The 19,708-nt window shown below is 46.6% G+C and overlaps 9 protein-coding genes across 9 annotated transcripts; 6 read left to right on the top strand and 3 right to left on the bottom strand.

Annotated features, from left to right (window-relative positions):
* Nucleotides 1-549: 549 nt before the first annotated feature.
* BDQ94DRAFT_186147 (uncharacterized protein) lies at nt 550-1,730 on the top strand (the record flags this gene model as incomplete). The annotated part of the gene is made up of 3 exons (XM_026775068.1): nt 550-627; nt 712-750; nt 801-1,730. 3 exons carry the CDS (start codon nt 550-552, stop codon nt 1,728-1,730), a joined length of 1,047 nt encoding a protein of 348 aa, XP_026619831.1.
* Nucleotides 1,731-3,112: 1,382 nt separating this feature from the next.
* Nucleotides 3,113-3,838, top strand: BDQ94DRAFT_164188 (uncharacterized protein; the record flags this gene model as incomplete). The annotated part of the gene is made up of 3 exons (XM_026769941.1): nt 3,113-3,256; nt 3,390-3,471; nt 3,570-3,838. 3 exons carry the CDS (start codon nt 3,113-3,115, stop codon nt 3,836-3,838), a joined length of 495 nt encoding a protein of 164 aa, XP_026619830.1.
* A 2,421-nt stretch (nt 3,839-6,259) lies between these two features.
* Nucleotides 6,260-7,586, top strand: BDQ94DRAFT_164187 (uncharacterized protein; the record flags this gene model as incomplete). The annotated part of the gene is made up of 3 exons (XM_026769940.1): nt 6,260-6,672; nt 6,732-6,872; nt 6,914-7,586. The coding sequence occupies 3 exons, from the start codon at nt 6,260-6,262 to the stop codon at nt 7,584-7,586; spliced, it is 1,227 nt and encodes a 408-aa protein (XP_026619829.1).
* A 31-nt stretch (nt 7,587-7,617) lies between these two features.
* BDQ94DRAFT_164186 (Zn(II)2Cys6 transcription factor domain-containing protein) lies at nt 7,618-8,070 on the bottom strand (the record flags this gene model as incomplete). Its single annotated transcript, XM_026769939.1, has 3 exons — nt 7,618-7,787; nt 7,827-7,875; nt 7,924-8,070. The coding sequence occupies 3 exons, from the start codon at nt 8,068-8,070 to the stop codon at nt 7,618-7,620; spliced, it is 366 nt and encodes a 121-aa protein (XP_026619828.1).
* A 284-nt stretch (nt 8,071-8,354) lies between these two features.
* BDQ94DRAFT_164185 (uncharacterized protein) lies at nt 8,355-8,831 on the bottom strand (the record flags this gene model as incomplete). Its single annotated transcript, XM_026769938.1, has 3 exons — nt 8,355-8,416; nt 8,469-8,563; nt 8,740-8,831. 3 exons carry the CDS (start codon nt 8,829-8,831, stop codon nt 8,355-8,357), a joined length of 249 nt encoding a protein of 82 aa, XP_026619827.1.
* Nucleotides 8,832-10,733: 1,902 nt separating this feature from the next.
* BDQ94DRAFT_127417 (uncharacterized protein) lies at nt 10,734-11,716 on the top strand. The gene is made up of 3 exons (XM_026763892.1): nt 10,734-10,951; nt 11,058-11,104; nt 11,155-11,716. Exons 1-3 carry the CDS (start codon nt 10,869-10,871, stop codon nt 11,598-11,600), a joined length of 576 nt encoding a protein of 191 aa, XP_026619826.1. The 5' UTR covers nt 10,734-10,868; the 3' UTR covers nt 11,601-11,716.
* Nucleotides 11,717-12,026: 310 nt separating this feature from the next.
* BDQ94DRAFT_164183 (BTB/POZ domain-containing protein) lies at nt 12,027-12,882 on the bottom strand (the record flags this gene model as incomplete). Its single annotated transcript, XM_026769937.1, has 3 exons — nt 12,027-12,623; nt 12,681-12,807; nt 12,863-12,882. 3 exons carry the CDS (start codon nt 12,880-12,882, stop codon nt 12,027-12,029), a joined length of 744 nt encoding a protein of 247 aa, XP_026619825.1.
* Nucleotides 12,883-15,618: 2,736 nt separating this feature from the next.
* BDQ94DRAFT_186141 (protein kinase-like protein) lies at nt 15,619-16,850 on the top strand (the record flags this gene model as incomplete). Its single annotated transcript, XM_026775067.1, has 2 exons — nt 15,619-16,491; nt 16,551-16,850. 2 exons carry the CDS (start codon nt 15,619-15,621, stop codon nt 16,677-16,679), a joined length of 1,002 nt encoding a protein of 333 aa, XP_026619824.1. The 3' UTR covers nt 16,680-16,850.
* Nucleotides 16,851-17,188: 338 nt separating this feature from the next.
* BDQ94DRAFT_164181 (cation:proton antiporter) lies at nt 17,189-19,074 on the top strand (the record flags this gene model as incomplete). The annotated part of the gene is made up of 6 exons (XM_026769936.1): nt 17,189-17,225; nt 17,284-17,490; nt 17,549-17,674; nt 17,856-18,003; nt 18,063-18,597; nt 18,655-19,074. 6 exons carry the CDS (start codon nt 17,189-17,191, stop codon nt 19,072-19,074), a joined length of 1,473 nt encoding a protein of 490 aa, XP_026619823.1.
* Between the last annotated feature and the right edge of the window lie 634 nt (nt 19,075-19,708).

The following is a 19,708-nucleotide window of genomic DNA, read 5'->3' as shown; positions in this document are numbered from 1 at the left end:
CTTTCTTTGCCAGGTTAGTTACTGGAGATTCTATTCCAATACGTTGCCTTGTACATTCACTCTCGTACTGCACTAGTCTATGTACTATATACTATTCCACAAACTCTTCGGAGTCATTATCACGTATGGCTGCCTGACAATAGTGTGTGTCTGCTGGTTCCCGCCGGCAGAACATCTGGATACCACCTCGGCCTGCGCTATCGGCTATCACGCCCTTCTTTCCGCCCTGTGTCCTTCTCATTAGTCATATGCTCCATACCTGCAATCCATACCGTGGGTTATAGTGGCCTCACGATCTAGCCTATTGCATTAGCTGCGTCCGCTGTGGTGGGCTGCCTCGAGGCCTGATTGGAACTGAATAAACACCAAAATGCGTGTCAACGCCACGTCAATACATCGTCCGAGAGAACGATCTTCGTCGTGATCGGTTATCGGCTGTTGATATTCAGCAATATCAGCCCGGCGTACATTTAAATATAGTCAATACCCCATTACCATTACGTACAGATTTGTTCCTTCTTCTATAGTACATACCGCCTCCTTGCACGAATGTCTCCAACAACAGAGAATAAACGGTGCCAGGCGTATGAGCACGTCTCTGCCGCACATGGCGCATCTCAGAGTACCGTTCCCCATCACGAGGCAACTACCTCCCAAGCTAGCGAGAGCCAAAGTCCCGCTAAGATCATAGCATAATACCTGCTAAATGAGGTGCCGGAGTTTCAGCGACTATCCGAGCTTCGGCATAAGGTCAGGTTAAGCCGGCCATTTCTAGGACCTTGAGTTGACTAGTAAAATAGGGTTGGGAAAATCCGGCGGGTGATCGGTTCTTCGAACAGCAGCGTCAAACAGCAGACAATGCTGATAAGAAAACAGCCAAGCATTTCTTCAGAATGATGAAAGAAATAGGAGATGACATGCAACAGCTTACGGATGTTTTCCGGATCCATAGCCCTTATCAGGACAAACAACGTATCCTTGATATGTGCATGGCACCGGGAGGCTTTCTTGGAACAGCATTGCGAATTAATCCGACAGCCCGAGCTATAGGATTCAGCTTACCAAGGTGTGAAGGAGGTCACAATGTCCTTCTACCTAAGCATCCTAATATTTTGGTGAAGTTCATTGACATCACCCTGTTGGCTGCGGATATGGGCCTGTTGGAAATCCCGAACGATCACCCAGATACAGGGAAATTCTTACCCCGTCAATTTGAGCCTGGACAGGCATTTGACCTAGTCATATGTGATGGTCAGGTGCTAAGAAACCACGACAGGGCCACCTACCGTGAACATCGAGAAGCCAGCAGGCTGACCCTGACACAGCTGTCGCTTGGGTTGGAGCATGTCAAGCTGGGGGGAACGATGATCGTTCTTCTACACAAAGTCGAGTCTCCACATACTGTACAATTACTATATATATTTACAACTTTTGCCTCAGTGCAACTGTACAAGCATCCCAGGTTTCATGCCAAGCGATCTTCGTTCTACATGCTTGCAACCAATATCCGGAATGATTGTCCGGATGCAGCCGTGGCAATCCAAGGGTGGAAGAGGATGTGGGAAATTGCAACGTTCGGGACGGACGATATGTATAGTCAAGCGCTTCAACACAATGTTCCGGACATTGATGTCGTTTTGAAGAACTTTGGCTCTAGATTAGCCGTTCTAGGAAAGCATATTTGGGGTATCCAGGCAGATGCGTTGGCAAGAGCTCCTTTCCTCAAGTAAAGACTATCTTGTTGACTGAGCGCTACGTGTTTCATATTTCTGTTCTATGAATTTTGAACAAGTTACGTTGGCACAGCTCTTTAAAATCAACACTATGTCAAGATCAACTACTGATCCTGTTCATATTATTGCAGCAGTTTTGATATACCGGTTACTGAAGTCCTAGAGACAGTGCATGTCACGAGAATTCTTATTAATTTGGGCATTGCTGTTCGCTTTCTTGGATTGGTCCAAACCTTGTAACGTATATCTTTCACCACTGCTTCTCATCTTCAGGACAGGAAATCTAGCAAAATTCTGTTGCGATTTGTCCCTTCGATAGCGTGGGTCCATAGAGCAACCTCTCCTTACATCCGTATCAAGAGAAACATATGTCGATAACTAATATGTAATAAGACGATCATAGTATTATGAATCCATTCGAGTGCATAAATACGTTGAAAGTGTCAAAAGTCCACCTGCATGATCAATGGAACCAACCGGGACCAAGGGTACGTTGCTGCCTCCAGGTCTGGGAAAGACTTCAGCTACAAGGGCTCCGGCACTAACAGTCAGGTAAGTACCACCCCATATTGTAGATCCAAAACCTTAGCTAAAGGCCTGATGTTCAAAGGGAAACCACTGGTGCTCCCGCGACTACTCTGGCAGCTCTAATCCAAACTCCTACCACTATTCAAACAGGTCAGTAATGTCATCCCGTTACATTCCACCTCCTCATTACTATTCTTCTACTCCGACCTGGAGTTTGCCAAATCAATTCTAATAGATTTCTTCCTCCAGTAACGGATCCTACTATTATTCCAACGCCGATGGGAGCACTTATTACAATAACGGCAGTGGTGCCTCGACTTATACCCCTCCTAGTGGGAAGAAATAGGTGGGATTTGACGGGGTGCTGAGGGATCCTTAACACCTATGTGTTAGCTTGAAGGAATTATCCCATGCCTGTTTCAATTATTGTGGGTATATTTCGTGACAGAGTATCTTATAGAAGCGGAACCTTGACTGGCTTTGCCTTTCGGTGGAGTTTCTTTTGTTGTTTTCGTTTCTTACTCTCTCCTTCTCTTTCTCTCTCTTTAGGTTTTAAAATTTTTCCCCCGTAATTTGAGGTGGCTTGTAGTGAAATGCTGCCGGCTCGGAGACCTTGTGGCGGTAATCCTATAAACGATTGCTGGATATTGATATAATACCCCGAGCTGGGTCAGCCGTCGTTCGCTTGGGAAATGTCATGCTATGCCGCTGTGAAGATAAAATCCAATTCTGTCGAGTTCCGCCATGCCATTGCGTATATCTGTTTAATCTCAAACCCATCGTGCATTAGGTGACAGCACTACTACTACCAAGGTACATATAACCGCGCAAGGATCTCGACGGTCGTCCAGATGGAAGCAATATCCGGGGGTACAAGTATTCTCTTAGTCAGATACCCATCATCAAGCTTCCACATTCATCGTTGCATTGTGTGCCCACAGTCGCCATCTTTCGACAAGGCTGCAAATGGTACTTTTAAAAATACTGTATCAGCGGTGACACCCGGAGATTGACCGTTAACTTCCACATAAGAAGCTAAATCGCGCGCCGTATACATTCCCGATGACCCTTCATTGTTTCAAGATAGTTTGATCTCCTTTACCGTGCAGCTATGATGACTCACCAGAGATTACGGATGATCACGCTGGGAAAAGTGATACTGCTGCGGAGGATGATTCTGTGATCCAAGAGGGAATATCACCAACGGAGCGTATCGCCTAAGACGTTCTATCATGGCAGTGGAGGCGTGCGCACATCAACGTGCAAATCCACATTGTGGCAGACAAATACTTGATTAGAGGATTAAAGATACATCCAAAAAGAAGTTGGACTCCAACATGAGAAAGGACTGGGACGACTGCGGATCTCTCGCAATTACCAGCGATGTCTATGGGTCCCAGTGTCCGCCAAGATCAGACCTACAAGAAATCCTTATAAGATTCGCCCTTCCACATCTCGGTACGCTCAAGGGATCTCGTCAATCCGATGAAGTCCGAAAGGATCATTCAGAGTTTGAGTACGAGGTATCTACTGCTTTGACAGAAAGACTTGTCGAAATGGAGAAGACACCATGGTAGGGCGCTTTTGCCCAGAATGTCACCTGCCTAATTATAGATATTCGGGTCGTTAGTCAGAGTGTCTCTCGCTCTGTTCCTCTTTCATTTGTGCGTCAAACACCCAATCATTTCTAGTGCGGGCTCAGCACGAGGAATTTCGACAGCAGAACTAGCCTTCGGCAGCAATGCCGCTAGACATAGCTGGTGCACCGATTGTGGACGGTCGTTCCGGTCGCCTAAACAAGCTCGAGACTACCGCCTGAATGGACATGGTGGGTTTTAATATGAATAGATCATATACGTTGTATTTAGTGTGGAAGGTACGTCTGCTTCGCCGCGTGGATGGTGTTCGCTCACTCTTGAAAATTCAAAGGTACGATTCGTTCTGTAAGAGTGGTGTCACCACGTATACTTTTTTTTAAAAAAACCTTCTACCTACTCGAATAAGCCGGTAATATAAATTACCTGTATTTTAATTGGAAAATTGTACTAATCAGTTAATTTTGACAAAAAAGAAAGTATCTTTAGATAACAAATTTTCTCTAAAAGGTTTTGATTTCCAGACACAGAGCTGAAGTCTTGTTGTTGTTGAGATATATTATAGTAATAAAAAGGTAGCTTTCAACACAGCATTACAAGATGGGCCGCGCGATGGTGAATTACGTTATGACCTTCGAGTCCCAAGTAACAGTATTCTCGGCCAATATGCTGAAAGATTGAGCCCGATTGAAATTTAGCTAAGCCGCTCTGAGCACTGAGCAGGCAGTTGCTTCACATGATTATGTACCAGCGAAAACAAGTACAATCTGCAACAAAGGGCACACGTCCCAACCTCCAATTTCAAGCATTGTGGAGTATGTTGAGATATCTCATTTGATAACTATAGCTAGCCTTAAATGACATGGACTGTTATGTTAGTAGCCAGGTGCCTTCTACTTAAGTAAGATGGCTCGATAATTGGGAAGGGCGAAAGACAGAATATACTGTTAGAACGCTATGCAAGAGTGAATATGGGGCAATGGCGCCAACCCCATTCCCCGACATGTACTGAGGTTGATCTTCATGGTAAATTATGCGTGGAAATGTGCATAGAAAATTCTCAGACTTCTCATCGCACCCCTTACTTTTGGTGATGAAGGATGATTAAGTTGCATGTGTTCAACAGGCTGAAGCTCCAATACTAATAACAGCGTGCCAGGGTGAAAGCGGCCCGGGAACTTACCAGTGCTACTCAAATCATTCGAAAGTGCACTAAAACGTTTCCGCTAGTTCTGCCATGTCATATTCATAGACATCCTAAAGGGAAAGCTACTGGTTGCGGTTACGGTTTGATCGAACCATAGATTATGATCCCCCTACGAGATCACGTGATAAAGCAATGTGTCATCGCTCTGGAATGTCAAGGTGGGAGATTTTTAACCCCTCGAGAAAAGAATTTTCATTCTTATCACAGAGAACATATGCTGACCTTTCAATGTTTGCCATTAGTCTGACTGGTGGAAGTCCGAATAAGCCACTAAAAACCACAAGTAACCTACGTTCACATTAGAATAAGAGTTACTCCCCCCTGGCTACCCCGATGTTTGATGAAAGCTCACACCGGGTTCCGCATCAAGTTCACTAGATAATTCTAGCACACGATGAGCGTTTAGAGGTCCCTCCTAATCGCTCGTAATTTACCGAAGATAACCGCCACAATAGGCGTTGATCAACATTCAAGGAGTCTCCGCACGGATTGCTTGGGACAGTACGGGTAAGGAGTCCCTCTTCTGTACGTGTCAATCATGCAATGATTGGCCAAACCGCGGCGCCAACGACCATACATCTGTCATTGATTGGGCTGCCTGACTTCGAAACCTAAACTAAGCCTTCTCTTTCGGAGGTCTAGCTGGGAGAATGAGAAAGGTCGTCTTCCAGGGGCGGCTCTGGTCGACTTTCGTATTGACAGTTGCGTATTTTATTGCGGGGTCTTCTTGGACTGCTGGTAGCGAAGCTTAGTACTACCATATGTATTTTCGCTACGATCGCATTCGGATCGTATATATAATCATCAGCTCAAACCAAATGTAACAAGTCTCTACTTTGGCAGGGGTTCATTATTTCTCATGAAGGATATAGGGATGCAGTAAAAGCTTGATGAGGTCGCAACATATCTGTCCCTCCGGTTTCCGTTGTGATCGCAAATGTGACGTGAAACGGACGGTCATTACATTTGATACGGAACCTTGTATCTCCCAATCGCAGCGTTTCTGTAGCCGCCCGGCTTATTCACAGGGAGCCTCGTGCTTGACCCGCTGATGATGACTAAATCTAGGAGCCAGCGGATTATTTCCAGATTGAACCACACCTTCCAAGACATATGGTTGAACCTCTGACATATTTATCTCTTTGACATCTTACCTGTCAGTTTTCAATCCCCTCTTCCAGGCCGAACGAATCAATATGGCGGATGCTCTCTCCGTGGCCTCCAGCTTGATCGCGCTTGCGACTTTCGCCTTTGAAGCGAGCAAATCGCTCCATGCTCTAGTCGAGGGCTTCAAAAACACGCAGCGAACAGTTCGTGAGCTACGGTATGAATTGGAATCTTTAACACAGGTCCTCGGCACCTTAATCTCGGCAGTAATGGACAATGAAGCCGAGCTGGCCAGCTTGAAGTTACCTCTTCTGCGATGTGGGAAAATATGCAGCGAGTTCAGAGAAATTATTCGCAAATGTGTGGCCCATTCTAACGGCCAACGCACAAGCTGTCGTGACTGGGCTAAATTACAGTACATGGGTGGGAATATTAATGACCTGAAAACAACGCTTGCTGGTTATAAAGCGACTATCTCCATCGCTCTCGGGGGCGCCACATTGTAAGATATATGAGCCTTACGATGACTATGGACCATTGACCCTGACTCAATATACTCAGTCGTCAAGCCACTGTTGCCAGCGCTGTCATCGACCAGTATAAGACCATGATCGAGGAAGCAACGTCTGACCTTCAGGAGCATCTACAAGACATCGAGGAAAGGTTGCAATCGCTTGATCAGCACAGGGGCCCTGTTCAAAGGTCTGATACTTTTATCTTACGAGATATAATGGAGAAGAAAGCACTGAGCAATGCCTGACAATATGTACTCGTGTCGCGCAAGTCATTATACACCTCCAGAAACAGCTTCCGCAACTCCATTATAAGGGTGAGAATATGTCTATACAGTTTGGTTCTGGCAATGATGATATATCCGGTCAATCCCAGAACCTGACCAGCGCTATGCTCACTGACTTTGGCGCAAGAGTGTCATCAAACTCGGAGGCACTCCAGGCCCATTTGATGGAACTGACAAATCGACTGAGACAAATGCCGCAACAGGGCATAATGTCCGAGGATCCCACTAACTTGAATCTTATCAAGGAGGAGAGGGAAAGCATTATCCAATGTCTTAATGTCTGTTCAGAGGCCTCCGAATTGGCACACAGAGCCCGCACAAATATCTTTGAGGACGTGACATCTTCAGATGAGTCACATCAGCTCGTGGTATCTACCATTGGAGATCTGATTTCCGCCAAGCTTATCATCACTGGCTCGAAATCGGCGCACTGGTTGGGCCAAATGTCAGACACTTCGCTACAGCAATTATCTCGGGACTTCCGTGGACAAGTCGGGATAGGAGAAGAGCCACCCGCGCGGGCGGAGAAAAATGAATTCAATACCCGCTACGGATCTGGTCAGCTGCTCGGTGAAGACTCTCCAAGGCGCCGAACATCTCCCAGCGACAAACGTTAAATACATGTGGTCAACGTGCATCCTACTTCTCTCAATGTGTCATCTCTTGCAGCTCTGCCAGACTGTCATCAACCGAAGAAGATTGTTTTATCCTATCCACCAGATCACGGACATCCTGATCTGCACCGCTTTTGAATGTCTGAATCACCATCACCAGGGCGTTTCTGTATCTTTCTGTTGCCTTTTCAGCATGTCGCAGAGCTTCTTTTCTTCATCGGTCTTTAGAGGGCTCGAATACACAAGTTCGCCCAGAATGAACACATGTTTCGCAGGATGGAGGACCAGTGCACTATAATTAGTTAGTCTCATCAGTGTGAGTTCACTTCACGAAATTAACCTTAATGTGTTTTCTCCGGCAATTTGTGCACGCGAATGATCTGCGCTTGGATGGAGCGTGGACGGGAGAGTGGGAGTGGCCTACTTTCCCAAGGGAGGCTTTAGGGAGCAGCTGTCGGTGTGGATATTCTGATGTCTCTTTGTTCATGGTGATTATTGGTTGGCTTTGATAGATTGAACTGCCCAGTAAATATGATTGGCCGATACTGGCGCTTCTCTTCCGGTATGTGATGATAGGAAGCTGGCGGAGGACGCATGGCCTTAAAGAGACAATGCTGGACTAATTGCACAGTGGTGTCTACTATATATGTAGCGAAGCATGTTTGCTTCCAGAGAAACATCGGGGCTAAGCCTGTTCGACCCGACTCCGCCAAGATTGTCAAACAAAGAACAGCATATCAGCCTCCCTCAACCAGCGTCGGTGTTACCTTGCTAAACTCGACAGATCATCTTCGGCAGAAAGGGGCTAGCTAATAAGCCAATTTTTCTGTCCCCTGGTAGAGTTCGGCGTTTCAGGCGCGATATTGCGATTTAGTGAAAAGATACTGTTATCCGTGCCAGTAAGGATAACCGAAGAGTGGAGGGAACAGTAAGCACCGAATAGCACACTATGTAACTCGCCGTGAAGTATAACAAAGAAGCTTAAAGGGGTATTGTGTTATCCATGGCCCCGAGAAATACGGGGCTAAGACAACAACCACACGGCACTATCGATACTATTGACAACGAGGTCAGATCTGTCCAGTCTCACGGAGAACTTGATGGCGCGCCCGAGTCCAGGTACTGTTGCTTACGTAAGTCATTATGGGCGTTGAACGCATCGTAAGAGATATAATCCAGCTCTTCCACGGCTGGAGCAGGCGTAGTTCCCAGAAGTGCAGTGGGTGGTGTCGTACAAACCACAGCCATTCCGGTGCAGGTGCCCTCAGGGGCTGCACGTTGGCGGACCTCGCGGCATAACCAAGCCGGCCTGGAATAAGATTATTCCGAGAAGTATCCCTTTTGAGACCAGTTTTTCTGCTACTAGTCAAGATGGTACAGATAGGAGGCGGGTCTTTGTCTTTATTTTTATTTTTATTTTTATTTTTAATTTTTTTTTTCACCACCATTGAAGGTGTTCAGAGAGTTATACAACAAGAAGAGGTTCAAAATAAGCAAGATCCAGATTGAGGCTGAGGTTGAGCAGCTACCTCAACCTCCAGAAAGCCCCTCACGCGTGTCTCTACGCTGTATAGATTACTTCAGTATTGACCATAGACGTACACAGTGCTCTAAAACACCTAGTAATTGGCTATATAGTATATATGTATGAATTTTTGTTGATTCAAAGGTTTCATTCAGATTATATCGGGTAATCCTACCAGAGTGGTGGCCGCGCGACCGTGGATTACGTTATCTCTGTTCTAGATGACTCAATACTGACTAAGCGGTCGACCCCCAGGGCAGGCGGATAGGAACGACGGTATGCCCCCACGAAACTAATACAGAGCATTGACTACAAACTGAACCAATGGCCTCTGTTATGGAAAATTAAAGGAGGGCCAAAGTGGCCAACGAGCTAAATGACGCAAAAGTGCAATTTTGGCATAGGCATATTTCTAAAGTCTGATTCATCATTGCCCACTAGAGTGGGTAAGTATCCGAGATATAGCTAGTCAGGAGTCTAATGCGTTTTTAAAGACCTACTTGAAAGAATTCGCCTAGAGAAAAGACTTTGCACTCAATACATCATAACACCGATGCATAAATACGTGACAAAATAGACTGTCAGTCACGTGGAATGACTGGTATGGAAACCGCGAGAGAGGATCTATTTCACGAAACTTTCTTCTCGGATGTGGGCAGCTGCCGCCTCCCGAGTGTGGTGTGGCCTTACACGATCTGGACGCATTTATATATACTGTTTTGGTAGAGACGGTATACCATCCCTCCGGGCCATAGAAGAAACTGGGTTAGTACCATGGAACTACTTATTATGATCAATGTGTGACTCATTTGAAAAGCGTGACTCTACTCAAGAAGTGGCTTTACAAAGGCTCTTCCCTTGATTTTCTTGACTCATTCTTGTGAATCCAGCCATCGTGGCTAGGTAAGAAAGCACGATTACGGCCCACAAGGCAGCGCCATGTTGTTGACAACTTAGTACCCTGATTGCCAATTCCGTACCATATACCCCAATGCCTAAAACACAGCACCATGCAATCTACGGCAGCAGGAAGGCATAGGCGACCTATGCAAGCCCTTGATTTCTGTTGTATTGGCGCACTTGATCACGACAGCAAGATTCTCTCCACTTCGCGTGCAGGGGGCAATGTTGCAATAACTTCCTAGTATTGGAAACCCTATCCCTCTAAAGCCTGGCAAGTGCTACTTCATTTTTCATGTATAGCGAATATTTCCGGCGGAAGTGCCTTGATAGAACTTGCGCTTGGCAGGCGGAAGGGAGTTTATTCAGCTGATATCAGCCATGCAGGCAAGTAATCCAACTGAAAGTGAGCTTACTCGGTGCTACTTTGGCTGCCATAGACTAAAAGCCGCCCGGCAGCCTATCGGCCATTAGTGTTGTCTGAGCTGACGTGAAATATAGCCTCGTCTACGTGTCTCTCGTGTAATCCTAGTTCGTCGGTATCTAATACATAATCTGAATGGGTGCATCTGACTTACAATATCAATTGGAGTGCAGAATTACGAAAGTCTAGCATGGCCTACGAAACGCCTGGGAGCTTGGACGTCCCGAAGGGGGAGGGAAGACGAGGTCAGCTACGGCCATGAGGCTTAGGGCGGGACGCCGTGAGACAACGCATATTTGGCTGAGCCTGTATAATCCGTGTAAGACCAATCCTATGTTGTGGATCGTGTGCTTTGAGGCTCGATCGAAAGGGAAAAGCAGCCTATCATGGTCTTGACATTATCGATTCGGAAATACGGAGGCATCGACAAGGCAGAATGGCGAGCACGAACTTCGGACGCCGCATGATCAGAAATTGCGGACCGCGAAGGCTACCAAAATTTGGATATTTAAAGCACAAGTAGGTCATGCTCAGTGTTTTACTTCCTGTTATATATCATCTCTCTTCCATAAATTTGGCTTAACCAGCGTTTGAAGATGGAGCTTATAAATTGGTGTCTTGGTAGGAGGAAGGGGCCCTACCCCACCAGCAGAATCGAGAAGAACCCAGCTTGTATACCTCCATAAGCGCCATCGTTTCCCTCTACGCTGACGATATGATAGTCCATCGAATAACCTCGTCCGACAAGAACTGTTCGAAAACAACTTGTTACAAAAGACTCCATTCAGCCAACACAAGTCAACCTACCTCAGTGGAAGGTCCTGTATCATCGCCATCAAGACTCGTTTTAACGCCTCAGCTGCAACCTGCCCCGGTCGGTCTCCTGCTACCATGTGTGGCGGGACCGACTTTAACTTACAGCGTTACTAGCCCCTCATGCAAGATATGTCGGGTTCCGACTTTCTTTAAAGTTGTCAAACCGTGGAACCAAAACGGGCACAGTGGCCGGAGTTATTATTCATGTGGAAGGTGCGGAACATTCCGTAGCTGGGCTGATTCGATAGGCATCTCTGGCAAGAACCCACGGTGTCTGTGTAATCAGCCAAGCAGGTGGGGTAAAAGTGGCAGGGAAAAGCAGCGCGGAAAAGCAGCGCAAAGGATTCTTTAATTGTGCTACAGGCGACTGCAGCTTTTTTTGTGGAAGCACATGCCGAGATCTGTATCCCTTCCATGCCTGAGCTACAGGATGGAGCGTAACCTAATGACTTAAAATATAACTACGGTTCGAATATTGTAATCAATCTCCTATGTAAAATGTCTGGCAGGTTTCCCTCTGTTCGGGCTATTACGGGTAAACTAGCTCATTCATGAAAAGGGCGTCAATCACTGTCTCTGTCAACGAGACAATGCTTGAACAAGCTCCGACGAGGAATGCCCTTCAATAAGCCCACTAGGTCAATATCACCATTACTCCGCTTTGGTGCTTGAAGCCCTGCATTGTCACCGTACCAACAGATAAAGTAGCACAACAAATAGAAAGCTGAGCAGCTGCAAATTATTCGACGTATTTTCGCGCTTCGAAATCAAGTTCCTATTAACCCCAGATTCCAGCTTGCTGCCTCTGATATTCAGCACACCTGTCCAAGGTCGAAAGACAGACATCCAGCATGAAATTGGGAACGGATGCCAAAAGACTATTGCAGAATATAGGATCACCCCCACTCCTCAAAGTCTTGAGGTTATCGGTCGTGAGCTGGACAACAAGATCTCTTAGGCCACGGTCGTGCCCTCCTGTTGAGCTGTAAACTTCAATGACGGAGGAGCTGAATGAATGTCGGTCGGGATGTTCCAAGAAGGATTTCATAAAGTAGTCCTTTGCTTTTTTCTTAAGCTCGTTGATCTGAAAATAATCACCTTGTGCGTAAATTTGAGCGTGAAAGAAGGCATGACAGCTCTGCAAATTTGTGGTATTGGGTTTTCGAGATGGATTTGAATATTGTGCAGTGTCTGCATCTAACTCATCATTTTCTGTCCATGTTTGGGACGAGCATTCAGAACTATTCTTTGAGTTCAAAAGAGCTTGGGTACTTGGAGAACCGTCGTAAGTATAGTCGCCCGTGTACAAGAATTCGAGTTTCTTTTTGACAAGCATGGGATTGCTATCCTCAATGATGATCTCACCGTTGCTTTCCTATAATTATTAGCGTCAACTTCATGATAACGGCTGATAAGAAATGGAGTGCCTCACCTTGAACTGGCTACTACAAGCGATCTCAAAATACTTTGATTGGGGACAGAGTATGTTCCGATGGGCTGGAAAGATTTCATCGCCACATTTGATAGACAAATCGCTGTACTTCGGATTGAGAAACTGACTAGTTTGGATGTCAGTAATTATATGAGATAAGATTAATAACCGTAGTATCTAACCTAAGGATCAGGTCTTTCATTTTCCTGACAATTTGTTCGTTTGCAGAAACCGGCTCCGTAGGTACAACAGCTGTATCAGCGGATTTGGATACTGCCGACTTTCCTTTCTTTTTTCCTTTTTTCCCCATCAAGGGTTCGTGGATCTATTCAGGTAGAAGAAGGTGGGTCCTATAGAAAACAAAAGAAAAGATTATCATTGCCGCTATTTATGAACAAGCAAATGCGAGCTGCTGTGTGGGAGCCCAGGAATTGATTCAGTTATCAGGCTCTTGCTGGTACGATGCTTTGCCCGGTGTGATGGCATATGTAGGTCTCGCATGACGTGGCCATGCATCAGCCATCGCCGTCAGAATGTGCCAATAGAAATGGCAAAGTAAGATTAGAAAGGCTATGGAATAGTACCCACTCACCCTACAAATTCCGACCCCGGATCCGATCTAAATCTATAATATGGCTGCTCATTTGGGGCATGAAGCTCGTCTGAGTAGTCAGAGCAAGAAGAAAATAAAATTTCTAATGTTCTCTGGTTTATAATAAGTTGGTAGCCAGCTGTGTTTCCTTGCATAGAAGGCGTTTTTTTTGGCGGCTATTGCGAGTAATCCCGATCTGACTGGCTACGTGTGTCATCCCACCAATGTCTCCCAGCAATCTACCGGCTCCCTTCCATACTTTCATGGTCCGTCAATTTGTTGCCCCGCTACAGATTCGCGGATAGGGTTCCCGGTCTTGATTATCCTCCTTATTCCCCTTCGTGTATGGGCTTTTCATAAGTGGTTCGGCGAGCAGGAGTTGGATGTTCTTGACGACCTTACAGCGGACAATAGTGCTGTCGTTGGTAGCTTGGGCGGCCCTCCCAAGTTCCCGTATCAGACAGCGACCGGCCATGAGGGTTTGGAGCGCAGGTATGCCGAGCAACATGCTGGCGTTCCCACGCCAGAGAGCGGGAAGCATCACTGGTTAAGTACTAGCAGGTCGTTATAGCTCAGATTACACATTACTGCACTAGACTCCAGGCGGTCTATTGCATTCCTTGCTCATCAAGTACGTGAAGGCTGTTGGTCTGCGGTTAGGTTCCCATAACTCATAGACCGCGGTGGATTGCCCATACAATATCGTTCTGCTGCGACATATAGTATTTTCCTAGACTCCCATCCAGCAAAACACGATAACTTCAAAACCAGTGATTCGCGATCTCATTTATGATGGTGTTATCATCTATGCCATTTGTGACACCGTCGTTTACTAGTGCAATATCATATCGATCCCCGCGGAGCTGGACTTTCCGTAAGAATGGCTGACCTGAGAGTCATTCAATTCTAGATGGTCGGTGCATGTTATAGTGCACGTCGCATACCTAGTCGTTCTATCCGTCTTCATCCACCGTGAGCCCCCGGCTTCTAAGATTCGGCTTCTCTCTACAGGATTGGACGGCCTGTGTGATTCCGTCAACAGTTTGTGAACGAACCTAGCGCCGAATGAACAGCGTTACGTACGCTTTTGGGCTTACTACGATATACACTTAACCTTCATTGCCTCATTAACTAAGCATGATATGAACGTCGCCGAGGATACCGGCCGCCAGGGCTCCCCTAATCAAATGCACTAAACAGGTGCGACTGTGAAGCCATTTCTAAGGTGTGTCCTGTTCAAAAGCGCCTCTTCCTCTGCGTATCTTTTCCTGAGTTGCGCTCAAACTTGCGCCCAAGGAGTATCTGTTCGGTATAAATGCTAACAATAAGATGGACATACATCATCAAGATCATCGTACTGAGGATTTTTTCGAAAATTTTGTCAGTGGTTATTAACAGTCGTTTGATGTCAGTACACCACCACCCTGTTCTTTCGTCAAGGAAATAATTATCAATGACAAATCAAGATACAAACCGGTGCTGCTAAAGCTGTGTTGATATAACTATTTAACAATATTGATGGCTACGATCGGCTCCAGGAGTCTCAGATAAAGGCGCTCACAAAAAGTGGACATCTTAAACCTGCTGATTTATGCAACGATAGTTATTCTGTGCCTGTGAACTGTTAAGCATCAGTCTATTAGGATCTTTTTGTTTTTCTTCAGTGGACTTAACAGTATTATTTAGATATTAATGACTTATTGCTCTCTTGAATCATTTTCGATGATCATCGAATAGAATAGGCACGTCATATCGTGCTCAGCATTCAACTAGGCTATAAAGCTGCTGGCATGTTGTAATCGAGTATTAAGTTTCCCCTCACCCATGAGTAGTGTACGTAATGCCAAGAATCATACTCGTGGTATTTAGGTCTTTCAGTTTGGATAAAAGTGGAACTCTGCGCCGTCTGACGTAGATGATAACCATGACATTCATGAGCCCTCGTCCTCACTCTTTCGTATCAATTACACTGCATACTTCCTGATAATCGACACCATACCGCTTCCCATAGGAGGCTCGCCATATACTAATTACATTCTGCGATTTGTGTTGCCTTGCAAAGGGATGTTTAAGTGTTTCCGGCTCTTGTTGCAGCAGTTGCTCAGGCAGCCAGGTTCTCTAAACCCTCAGAAAGAACTGGAGCCTAGAGAGGACAGTGACCGGCTCTTAACGAGACACACGGTCTTGCCTCAAGAATGGCCGCAGTCTATACGTGAGCTTCCACCATTTGCAGAGAAATGGCGGAAGCTTCTCCCCATACGAGATAGATTTGTCCAGAAAAATGGGGAGCATAGCCATCACTTAATTTGCGTGCAGCCGAAAAGGCGTAGCTGGACAAACGGCCGCATGCTAAGATGGTTGCGATGCACCGGTGGGCGTGAATGTTCCAACGGCGTCAGACTGCTACGGGAATGGAAGCAGTGGGCAGAAAGTTGCCCGGGCGGCTGGCCAGTCGAGAGCGACAAACTGGCAATGGTTACACAGAAATACGGGCAGATCGAGGAAATTATAGGAATTGGCTCCCACGGTGCGGTGCTGATGTCACATAAGACTGGAGGAACCTGCAAGCCGCAGCATAACCGCTGCTACGCTCTGAAAATTTTTTCGCAAGGGCAGGAGCCAATGCAGTACGATCATCGCAGACGAGTGATAGCAAAGTTCCCAATTGGATACTTTCTGCATCACCCGCATATTATCAAAACATTCGATCTCCTACCTGTGGGCTACGGGAACCTATGCGCCTGCATGGAATACTGCTCCGGTGGAGATCTACATTCCCTGATCGTTGCCTCTCGTCAACTTCTGCCAGAGGAGTCTGATTGCTTCTTCAAGCAGCTGGTGTGCGGTGTTCTGTATCTTCATAAGATGCATATCGCTCACCGTGATTTAAAGCCCGAAAATCTTCTCCTCACCGATCGCGGCTGTCTCAAGATCTCCGACTTTGGAAATGCAGAGTGCTTTCGCATTCCTCGGGAGGACCGAGTACATATGAGCAGCAGACGTCGTGGTTCAGCACCTTACATCTCTCCGGAGCAGTATCTCGAAGAGCCATTCGATCCAAGGAAAACAGATATATGGGCTGCGGCTATTGTTTACATCGCAATGCGAGCAGGAAGGAACCCCTGGAATACAGCGACTGATCGGGACGAATGCTTTAGAGACTACCTCGAGGAGCGAAGGGTTGGGAAGTATAACTTCCTGATCAGAGAGATATCCCATGTCAGGTTCTCCCCTTGTCACTTCAGATTTGCCTAGACACTAACTTGCCCAATCTATAGGAACATAGCTGCGAATTGCTACATTCTATGCTAAGTATCGATGCTGCGCATCGACCCGGAGCATCCGAGTTACTTTCCTCTCAGTGGCTCCAGGAGATTCGTTGCTGTCAGGCTGCGAGGTTGGGGTAATAAGATGTACGTTACGCGGTTACGGTACACCTCCCCCTTCTTCGAAATTGGCGAGTCACTGGGGATCATTGGGAGATTTCGGATAATGGCGCCCGTTGTCACATAAGAATCCCCGGTTTCACGCGCACACGTAGGACGCTCCCAAAAGAAAAGCCGGAGTCACAACCGAGGGTAAACGTGGGCGGAACTGGATGGACCCGACTGCGTCTAGGCGCCCAGACGCCCAGATTTAACGTCATCCATCGTAAGTGCCAAGGCCGAGTGCCAAGGGTGGATTTCCCGCCCTGCACCAATCACCGCGATATGTGGTTTCTGGTTCCGGTCAAGACCATGAGAGGTTAGGTAGTATCTAGTCGAAGGGTCTTGGTGGCCGTAAAACTTTTCAATGTAGCTGGAGGGTCCTTTCTTTTAAAGATGGGCAAGCAATTATTCGCCAGGTACATTGATTCTGTTGGGTAACATTTCTCTCGCAGTCCTTATCGATCGACTAGTACCTGATTAGTCAAGCTATGGCAGGCAGCTTTTTCCCATATCACGAGCCAGGGAGTATGTTTCAAAAATAATTCGCCATACCGAACCACAAGCTTACATTATTATTGTACAGTTGTACAAATCTTGATCATCATCTCCTTCTTTTTCATCTTATCTTTGTCGGAATGGGCATCCGCTAAGATTATCCGGGCGGGCATCATTGGTCAAATTGCAGTTGGCATTGTGTATGGGAAACCCCTTGCCGATATTCTCGAAGACGATTGGGAGACAACATTTCTTGCCCTGGGATATGTAGGCTTAATCCTTATTATATTTGAAGGTAAGTATATACCTGCCATGGGGCATCCGTACAAGTGATAACGAAATCCTATTGATAGGAGGTCTTAGCGCTCGCATTGACCTTTTGAAGGCAAACTTGGTGCCGAGCATGCTCGGTGCTGCCACGGGTGTCTGCTTTCCTATAGGCCTATCTTACCTCCTTCTTTATCTCGGATTTGGATATGGTGAGACTTGGCTGATCTGCAGAATATACGCCTGAAAGCTTACCTGCACGCATAGGTGCTGTCGAAACCTTTATTATCGGGGCAGCTCTATCGGCTACGTCGTTAGGTAAGATTTTTGGCTTACACTCTGAGAATATCGTCTCCTTTACTTTCCCTTTCATCGTCAAGGTCCTTTTCAGAGGCGTGTGTACTTACTCCAAATACGTAGGCACGACGTTTGCGGTCATTTCTTCAGCTTCCGGTACTGTAGATCTCGCCCAGACACGGGTTGGCTCCGTTTTGATTAGCGCAGCTGTTATGGACGACGTTGTCGGCCTGGTTATGGCTAGGTCAGCTTACCACTTATCCGTCGTCAAAACTATCCCAGCAGGCAATTGACTTAAAGCAGCGTCATAGGGAAATTAGGTCAGCTCGAGGGCGGCAACGACGTGAATCTTGGCTGGCTTATTGGACGTCCAATAGTGGCATCAATTGCGATGGCAACCGCCACGCCAATTGTGACAAAGTTCTTTTTCGCCCCGATCTTCCGGCGGTATATTGAGGATTACTTTGCACGATATGATCATATATCTAATATTATATTGATGATCCTATCTATGTCTGCATTTATAAGCATTGCAGCATACACCGGCACATCAGTTCTCTTTGGTGCATTCTTAGCCGGGACATTTCTTACATATATACCGAGCAAGCATCCAGAGGGACCCTTTGTCGTTATGAGCCGTGAAGAGGGAGAGCGCTCCGCAGATAAGAGTCCTACGTTTGTGCACACTTTCGAGAGATACCTCATGGATATTCAAAAGTATCTCATGGAGCCACTATTCTTCGCGAGTATCGGGTTTGCCATTCCTTTTGTGCAGCTCTGGACGGGTAAACGGATATGGAGGGGCGTCATTTTCACACTTCTCATGGTGTTCGGAAAGGTAAGACAGTCTTGCCCTGTATATCCACATCCTCATCATTCCACTAACACGGCCTAGCTTATCGTTGGGGTATGGCTACCACTATGGACTTGGTGCCCTTTTAATTCGCTATTCCGGCGAATTAAAGTCTGCAGCCCGAGGAAGAGCAGTGCTGGGGGAGAAGTTCATACGACCCAAGGGAGTGAGGAGAAGAGAAGGAAACCGGGGACCATCTGGCTTTCGGCAATGTTGCTGGGCTCCGCCATGGTAGCTCGGGGTGAAATTGGTCTGTTAATTGTTGAGATCGGGTACAATGAGACAGCGTATGTCAGCGAGGATGGTTTTATTACGGCGGTCTGGGCAATCTTGCTCAATACCATCCTTGGGCCCGCAACGGTGGGTATTCTTGTCAAATTCTACGGCAAGCGTATAGGAAACGGCGAATGGGGTTTACAAGATTCTGTGGCACCGGGAGAGGGATCACACATTAGCTCTTAAGTTGTATCATCAGCATGAACAATATTGGACTACTCCCGCGTGACAATATAAACATTCGTCTTCCAAGGTCTCCTGTCCACTACCTGTCACTTTTTACGTAGTTGACACGTATATTCCGCATATATTCACGAGAACAAGACGTGGGGAAAGGACATTTGGGTACTTATCTTCACACCTGTGCTAAAAGACGGTGACGCGACTAATCCTCTATAAGTTATCTCGTATTGTGGGCAGTCGGTGAAAAGTCCCGCACTTTCGCCAAGCACCACTTTTCGTGGTTTCGGTCTCCAGAAGGCTTGGCAAAGCAAAGTTGCCCCATTGATTAAGCCAGGCTACAGCTCGTCGGAGCTGGGTCCCTTATTTGAGGATCGTATACAGAGCGGGGTTGACTGAATGGCCAAGAAAAGCGAAAGCTCGGCGCAAATTCTTTAACCCTCCTTTAAGCAGCCGATAGATTATCGATCCTTTAGATGGCCAGGAAGGCTTGTGTCTGGCTAAAACCGCGGTTGCCTTCGCTGCTACGCGAACGGTCGGGGTGAGAGACATAGTTTGTCCGTTCGTTTTGACAGGTTTTCATCCTGCTTCTCCGTTGACCAGCATTATCATACGCTTCATCCTGAATAGGGTTGACGAA

This window comes from Aspergillus welwitschiae (assembly GCF_003344945.1).
Source record: "Aspergillus welwitschiae strain CBS 139.54b unplaced genomic scaffold BDQ94scaffold_85, whole genome shotgun sequence".
In the NCBI taxonomy this organism is placed as follows: Eukaryota; Fungi; Ascomycota; class Eurotiomycetes; order Eurotiales; family Aspergillaceae; genus Aspergillus; species Aspergillus welwitschiae.
The sequence above is the reverse complement of the archived record's forward strand: the minus strand, read 5'-3'. Positions and strand labels throughout refer to the sequence as shown.